The sequence below is a fragment of the Tiliqua scincoides genome, unplaced genomic scaffold (assembly GCF_035046505.1).
Source record: "Tiliqua scincoides isolate rTilSci1 unplaced genomic scaffold, rTilSci1.hap2 HAP2_SCAFFOLD_169, whole genome shotgun sequence".
NCBI lineage: Eukaryota > Metazoa > Chordata > Lepidosauria > Squamata > Scincidae > Tiliqua > Tiliqua scincoides.
In genome coordinates, this window is record NW_027101421.1 from 34,056 (window position 1) to 42,859 (window position 8,804).

At 44.0% G+C, this 8,804-nt stretch overlaps 2 protein-coding genes across 2 annotated transcripts; both read right to left on the reverse strand.

Moving 5' to 3' along the window:
• Positions 1-3,631: 3,631 nt before the first annotated feature.
• LOC136635959 (transcription termination/antitermination protein NusA-like) lies at positions 3,632-5,176 on the reverse strand. Its single transcript, XM_066611019.1, has one exon. It carries the CDS (start codon positions 5,174-5,176, stop codon positions 3,632-3,634), a length of 1,545 nt encoding a protein of 514 aa, XP_066467116.1.
• Positions 5,177-5,720: 544 nt separating this feature from the next.
• LOC136635960 (multidrug resistance protein MdtC-like) lies at positions 5,721-8,378 on the reverse strand. Its single transcript, XM_066611020.1, has one exon. The coding sequence runs from the start codon at positions 8,376-8,378 to the stop codon at positions 5,721-5,723; it is 2,658 nt and encodes an 885-aa protein (XP_066467117.1).
• Between the last annotated feature and the right edge of the window lie 426 nt (positions 8,379-8,804).

An 8,804-nucleotide genomic window follows, 5' to 3' on the forward strand; every position in this document is an offset into this window, starting at 1 on the left:
TACTACTTCTCCAACTCGGATATCAGTCTTACTGACGCAATTATCAAACCCCGTATCCAGCTTGAAGTATAACCCCGGAGAACGTACCACAGGCTTAGGCACCTACCGGATCCCTACTAACACTTGACGGTTTCGTGTGAAAATCTCACACATGCAATGTTACTTTTCACAGGCACTGTAGAAGTAGTAAAAACGCAAAACAGCGCTCAGCACGAGAGTAAGCACTGCAAATATCACCACAGTACTACTACTTCTCCAACTCGGATATCAGTCTTACTGACGCAATTATCAAACCCTGCATCCAGTTTGAAGCATAACCCCGGAGAACGTACCACAGGCTTAGGCACCTACCGGTAACACTTGACGGTTTCGTGTGAAAATCTCACACAATATCTGTACGCAATGTTACTTTTCACAGGCACTGTAGAAGTAGTAAAAACGCAAAACAGCGCCCAGCACGAGGGTAAGCACTGCAATATCCTCAAGCACACACAGTACTACTACTTCTCCAACTCGGATATCAGTCTTACTGACTCAATTATCAAACCCTGCATCCAGTTTGAAGCATAACCCCGGAGAACGTACCACAGGCTTAGGCACCTACCGGATCCCTACTAACACTTGACGGTTTCGTGTGAAAATCTCACACAACTACTTGTACGCAATGTTACTTTTCACAGGCACTGTGGAAGTAGTAAAAACGCAAAACAGCGCTCAGCACGAGAGTAAGCACTGCAATATCCTCTTAAGCACACACAGTACTACTACTTCTCCAACTCGGATATCGTCTCGCTGACGCAAAGAAAATTATCAAATCCCGTATCCAGCTTGAAGTATAACCTCGGAACGTACCGCAAGCTCAGATACCTAAATGCAGATCTCCTTATGTCGGCAGAAGCTTCATTCAAAATGGCGACTACTTCATTCTTGCTAAACTCACCCTCACACACCATTACAAAAACCGTAGCGTTCCTGACATCATCACTAACTTTTACCTCAGAAACTGAGACAAAGGCACTTAGGTCATAAAAGCTCCGCATGAACACCTGAGAAAGAGCCCTTTTCAAAACAGAGGCAACCTTTAGACTCCTGAACCCCCCTTCCAGCTGAATCATCATTCTAACACCCTAGGGCGTTCTATTCTCTCCAAGACCTTAATAGTATCTCCAACAGTGATACCCTTTACACCTTCTATCAAGACTCCGCATTCTAGCCCGTAATTTACTTCTTTTACGTCATCCTTAAATCTTCTGAGAATCTTGACCTTACCCTCGGAGACAACAGCGCCACCCCGATAAACCTGGACAGTGGCACCCCTAGAAATAGAGCCTTCAGAGACGTAACATCCGACAACTACCCCGCCCTTGGTAGATGAAAACACCTGCTTCACAAGTAAAAGCCCAAGCTGCAGCTCCTGTATGATAGGTTTTAGTTTTCCACCAACCATGTTCTTTACGTCATCTATCAGGTCGTATATCACACGATAATGACATACATTCACATCTTTCTGCCTGACCAAATCGCGGGCCTGCGCATCAACCCTTACATTAAAAGCAAGAATTACAGCAGAAGATGCCTCCGCAAGCAAAACGTCTGACTTTGTAACGTCACCAATGTCTTTGTATAAAATATTAAACTTGACTTCCTCATGCTCAAGCTGAGCCACAGAATAAGAAACTGCCTCTAAAGAACCAGCAACGTCAGCTTTGAGTATCATCCTGACTTCTTCAACCTTCTCGCACATCGCAGACAACGCCGGAACAGCAATCAACTTCCTATTTTCTACTTCAAGAGAGGAATTCATATCTGATCTGTGCTCCAAAAGGGCTCTAGCCCGCTTTTCCGAAGGCATAACCACAAAAACATCCCCAGCCTTAGGTGCAGCACCAAGACCCAATACTCTAACCGGGCAAGAGGGCGGCGCAGAGTCTACAATCACGTCCGCATCATTGAACATATTGCGCACCTTTCCATACGCGTTATCACCAGCAACAATTATGTTGCCCTTCTTTAAGACTCCCTTCTGTACTATAACGGTCGCTACAATACCACAACTTCTCTCAATCCTCGACTCTATCACAATACCCTGTGCCCTACACCCAACTGGAGCCCTTAACTCTAGCATTTCAGCTAAAAGCAAGACACTGGATTTAAGTTTATCTAAATTCTCGCCAGTCTTAGCCGAAACCGGCACTATCATGACATCCCCACCTAACTCTTCCGGCACCACACCATGCTGGAGGAGATCGTTTGTGATTTTTGCAACATTTGCCTCACTCTTGTCTATCTTATTCACTGCAACAATCATGGAAACACCGGACGCTTTTACGTGCTTTATCGATTCTATCGTCTGCGGCATAATCCCATCGTCTGCTGCAACTACCAAAATCACAATATCTGTTACGTTGGCACCCCTCGCACGCATTTCAGCAAATGCTTCATGCCCGGGGGTATCGAGGAAAGTGATCTTTTTGCCATCAACATCTATCTGATATGCACCAATATGCTGCGTAATGCCATGAAATTCCTTCTCAGCAACATTGGAATCTCGTAACACATCAAGTAGCGAAGTCTTCCCATGATCAACATGCCCCATAACCGCTACTACCGGCGGTCTGGAAAATAATTCGAAATCATCCTCACAAACACTAGACAGCTCTTTCTCCATCTGAGCCATGCTTTCTACCTTGGGATGATGCCCAAATTTAAGTGCAACTTCACAAGCAACGTCTGAAGCAATCTCAGTATGAGCCCTCGCCTCAACACTCATACGGGAAAGCTCAGATAACACATTCCCAACTCTCTCTGCCATGGCAGCTGCCAAATCGCGAACTACGATCTTATCCGGAATCGTGACCTCTCTTGAAATCCTACGACTGTCACTTCTAACGTTACTACCGCGACGCCTACCACCTGAGAATCTGGAGAAGGACCTATCGTCAACACTTCTAAGAGCGTCTTCTATATCCAATTTTACATGCTTACTAGAGACACGAGACGTAGCCTTTTTGGCACCACCACCACCGCCTTTTTTCTCTTTGTTCCTTTCAGAACCGTAAACGTTGCTGGAATATTTCTTAGCTCCCCTATCACCAGCCCCCTTTGCCGCATGAGAAGCAGTGCTTGACTCAGATTCAGCAGCACCCTCCTTCACATCAAGAGTTGGAGGTACGTCAGCCACCTCTACAGTATCACCAAGATCTTCCGCTGCACCCTGTTGCTCCGGAACAACAGAATCAGAAACTACCTCTTCCTTTGTCTCCGCAACCTCTTGCTGCTGAGCAAGCCGCGCAGCCTCTTCCTTCGCACTGATGCTATCTGCAGTATGTATAGCGTTTATTCGAAATAGCTGCTCCTTGGCAGTAAGAGACCCAGCAACTCCAGAGGAATCCTGTTTCTCTACAGAAGCATTTCTGGAACCTCCCCCAAAAAACCCGCCGCAACGCTTCTTCTTACTCCGCACCTCGACAGTCATAAAAGGCCTACCAGTTGAAGAAGTCTTCGCCAGAACCGGAGCAGCAGCCCTCAGCTTATCATCAAGCTTTAGAGTCAGGCGCCCTGGCTTATCAGAAGAAGCACCACAATCCGCCTCCACCTTCTCAACATCACTCATCTACAGTACCTAGAAAACCTAAACCCACCCAACTCTTTTGCGCGACTCCAATATAATGGAGCCAATCTGTTCCTTACTCAACTTCACTTTGGGAACTATATCATAAAATTCATCGGTACACAGCGAAGCAATGTCCTCCATACTCCTTATGCCACACTCACACAACTTAACGATATCCTCAACTTCCAAAAACGGAAGCTCCATCACTTCTTCACTAACAGACAGACTCTTCAATTTCTCTAAAGCCTCTTCCCTTCTACGCTCAAGATACTCCGCAGCCCGCTTTTTAAGCTCTATAGCAATTTCTTCATTAAATCCATCTATAGCGGTAATATCACCAACTTCCACTCTATCCAAATCTTCAATACTAGAGAAACCTTCACTTACCAAAAGCTGTCCTATTATTTCTTCTACATCCAACCCATCAACGAAAACCCGGGCTCCAGAGCTGAGCTCCCTAGCCTTGCGTGTGGATTCCGTCTCGTCTCCAATAACGTCAATGCCCCAACCTACCAGTTCAGAAGCTAATCGAATATTCTGCCCATGCTTTCCTATCGCTAAGCTCACCTGATGCTCAGGGACTACAAGTTCTATCCTTTCCACATCCTCATCGATAATTACCTTGACAACTTCAGCAGGTGCTATCGCATTGACCACAAATTTGGCGAGGTCAGGTGAATAAAGAACTACATCTATCTTCTCACCATGTAACTCCGAAACTATATTCTGTATTCGTACCCCTCTTGCACCGATACACGCTCCTACAGGATCAACATTCTTGTCCGAAGAGAAAACCGCAACCTTTGACCTAGAACCAGGATCCCTGGCCAGGGCCTTGACTGTCACAACCCCGTCATACACTTCAGGTATTTCTTGTTTAAACAAGAGCTCCATGAACCTCCTACTCACCCTGGAGAGAAAAATCTGCGGACCAGATAGTTCCTGACGCACTTCTTCTACGTGAGCCTTAACCCTGTCATTCAGGCGAAAAACCTCTCCTCTTATCGTATTGTATACAGGAAGATACCCTTCACTCCCGTTAAGATCTACAACAACGCTGTTGTACTCTACCCTCTTAACAACCCCGTATACCAAATCTCCAACGCGGTTCTTAAACTCCTCGTACTGCCTCTTGCGTTCTTGCAACATTATTAGTTGAGCTACCTTCTGTTTAGCAGCTTTAGCGGTATTGTAATCAACATCAAGCGGAGGTAGAGGCTCCAAAAGAATATCCCCAACCTTTACCTCTTTATCATTAAGTAAAGCATCGGATATCCGAACCAACTTATGCTTATCTACTTCCTCAGCGGGAATATCATGCCCCTCTGCATCGAAACTCCAATCATCATTTACTACCAGGGCCATTCTAGAAATAGAAATAACACCGGTCTTCCGGTCTATAGAAACCTTGATCTTGCAGTCCCCATATTTACTGCGACTTACAATTTCCAGAGCCTGCTCAATAGCCTCAACCACTACCTCTAGACCGAGACCTTTTTGCTCTGCTACATCTCTCGCAACCCTGATCAACTCCAGGTTATCAAAATTGTACAAATTCACCATAAAACCTCTTGTACGAACCAGAAACGCCTACTGCAACCTTGATCCCAGAAGCGGCGTTCCTACACGAGTCCGCCACGTAGATTCTACGTATGCGCCCGTTTAGAGTCAAGACATTTCTCTGCTTGTACACGTGCCGGTTTAGCCCTACTACAAGCCAGAAATCAACAATTCATTCAAATTAAGAACCCACCAAAAATTGCTCCAGGCAGAAACCTGAAACTACAAAAAAGTGGCATAAATTCCACCTCAGGTGGTTTGTATTCTTACATTCTATTTTGCCTTTAACATTAAAACAGCAGGAGTGAATAATAGCGTAATCACAGTTGCAAATAAGAGACCCATAGAAGTGGTGGCAGATATTTCAAACCAAAGTTCGCTAAAAGGGGAGTTGTAAATAATTCCCCTGTTTATGAAGTCAATACTGACTCTCAGGACCATAGGAAGCAACCCCAAGACCCCAGTAATTACAGTTAGAAAAATTGGCCTGAACCTGGAAAGAGCAGACTTTATTACTGCCCTTCTCCTGTCAAACTCATTTAGATTGTTACGGAACGCGTCGACAAGTAGTATATTGTTGTTTACGACAACCCCGGAGAGTACAATAATGCCTATTCCCCCCATGACGACTCCAAATACTTTGTAGGTCAGCAAAAATCCCAAAAATACACATGTAGTAGACAAAAAAAACCGCAGTCATTACTATGAAAACGTAGTAAAAACTGTTGAACTCAACCAATAGAACCGAAACTATTAGAAGTACAACAAAATAAAAAGCTTTCACTAGAAATGCTCCTGACTCCTCTTGGTTCTCCATGTCTCCCAAAAAACTTGCTTGTACCCTTGCCTCCCCGTAATCTCTTAGAACCTTCTTTAGATACTGCACTCTGTCAGCAACTAAGTACCCAGGCAGAACATTGGAAGAAATAGTCAACGACCTCAATCCATTGACCCGCTTTATCATGCTGCTAGCAGCAATTTGCTTGACGGAAGCGAAGGAAGAGATTGGTACAGATCCATACCTAGTATTGATAAAAAGGTCACTTACCTTTTCCAGTGACCTATGCCCCCCCTTAAAACGTGCTAGTACATCTAACTTGTCTACAGCACCTTTAGGGTAATATTGAGCGATCAGTAGCCCATCAGTGAACATCTTTATCATTTGTCCCACCAATACGACGTCTGCTCCATAAGCTGCAGCTTTCTTCCTGTCAATTTCAAGCACCAATTCGGTTCCCGCGTTGAAATTGTCTCTTTCTACTCCACTAAAACCCTGCGATTGCTGCATATTGCGCTCCAGAAGGTCAGCTACCACTTCAAGAGCTTCAGCATCTTCAGAACTTAAACTTATCTCTACTGGCTTGCCTTGTACTGGCTTTATTCGCTCATCCTGCACATCAAAAGTAACTCCCGGAATATCACCCAATAACGCTAAAATATGTCGCAATACCTCTGTAGATTTTTTTCTCACTCGCCAATCCAAAAACTCAACCTGTACCGCACCAATTGTTGCTTTGGCTACGGTGTTTTCCCATTCTCTACCAAACTTAGATATTAGAAATTTAACCCCCTCAGTGCCCATTATTCTGTTTTCAACCGCCTTGATTATTTCTTCCTTTTCCAACAGAGAAAGGTTGCTATCACTTTTGATTTCTATAATTGCTCTTTCCGGTTCAATATTCGGAAAAAACTCTATGCCCGGACCAATAGTAAAATATGCAGTCGTCGATATGCTCAGGGTTAAAATTACCACACAGACAAACTTTTTAGGATGATCAAGCACGACATTGAGTATCTTGTAGTAGAAGCGAGTGACCATGCCAAATTTTTCAATTTCTAAATCCTCTATGGCATTCATCTGCTCGACCTCTTTTACCGATGCAGCAGAGGCTTTGCCAAATAACGACCCTAATACCGGGGTAAAAACCACAGCCATTATCAGGGAACCAGATAACGTGGAAATTGAAACCACCGGAATGTATTTCATAAATTCACCTGTAACCCCAGGCCAAAACAACAAAGGGATAAATACCACAAGCCTAGTAGCGGTGGACGCAGTAATGGGCCAAAACATCTTATATGAAGCTTCTCTATACGCCTCAATCCTACTCAAGCCATACAGCATTTTTCTGTCTGCATATTCACTGACCACAATGGCATCATCCACTAGCATTCCCACAACCATTATGAGGGTAAAAAGGATGACAATGTTGAGGGTATAACCCATCAGGTTAATGGTAAGCATTCCAATGAGGAAAGCGATTGGTATGGATAGAGCAACCAGACTTGCGGTTCTAGCGCCCATAAATATCATCATGACCACCAGAACAAGCAAAATGGAAAATACCACTGTATTTCCCAACTCAGAGAGAATGGTTACGACTTCCTGTAGTTGATCCTGCAAAAAAACCACCGATACACCTGTAGGCATATCCCTGGTCGCTACTTTAAGTAAAGCCTTTACTTCTTTTACCATGTCAGCAATGTTGCTTTTGTTCTTTTTTGATATCTCAAGCACAACGCATGGCTTTCCGTTAACTCTGGCAAAACTACTGGAATCTTTAAAGGCCAATTTTACCTCTGCAACATCACCCAAAGTCGCTACCGGAGTGTTATCCACCACCTTCAAGACTAGATCTAAAAGCTTCGTATAATCATCTATTAGGCCTTTAAGCTTAACTTTGTGACTCCCACTATTGGATTCAAGTACCCCATAGTCAACAAAAGCATGATTTCTCGACAGAGCAAGCACAACATCTTGTAGTTGTATACCGTAGTGATCTAATAGTTCAGGAAAAAAGTTTAGTTCTACAACGTCATCTTGTAACCCAACAGCATTAACGCCCCAAACATTATTTAGAGACTCTATCCTTAACTTTAGCTCACGTGCTATCTTAGATAATGAACGATAATGCACCTCCCCTACCACAGCTATATTTAGGACTGGTAACAAGCTAAGGTCTCGCTCTTCGGCGAATAATGAGTCAAGTCCGGAAGGCAATTGCGGACGTACGGTCTCCAACCTCGCCCTAACGTCTTCTACCGCTGTTCTTATACCGTAACCATGAAGAAACTCCAGTACGATATTCACAACGCCGTCTCTTACTACCGAAGTTATTTTCTTAATTCCAGAAACTGACTTAACTTCTCGCTCTATGGGAGAGCCTATAAGCTGCTCAGCCCTCTCTTTAGGTATACCCTCCATAACCGCAGTAATATGGACCAAAGGAACCTTAGCGGTAGGAGTCCTTTCACGTGGCAATACAAAGCAAGAGTAGACCCCATAGATAGTTATAGCCAATAAAAGAAACAAAGTAACTCTGTTATTCTTCAAGAAGAAGTCTACAATCCCATACATGCACAGATACTTCAAACAAGAACAAAACCCGCGATACCAGGCTGGCATTACGGCAGTCAGTTTAACACCTTAAGGCAAAGATTACTACTCGCTTAGCCGAACTTTAATTCATACACAACCCAACCTCTTACGCACACCGCATAGTACTAAACATCCACAACAAATAGCACGTAATCCGCCCTCAACGCGAAGTAATAACAAAATCTAAACACAGAACCAGACTGGTACACTATTCATTTTCTGTATCGCTCAATGCACTTGCATGCAAATATT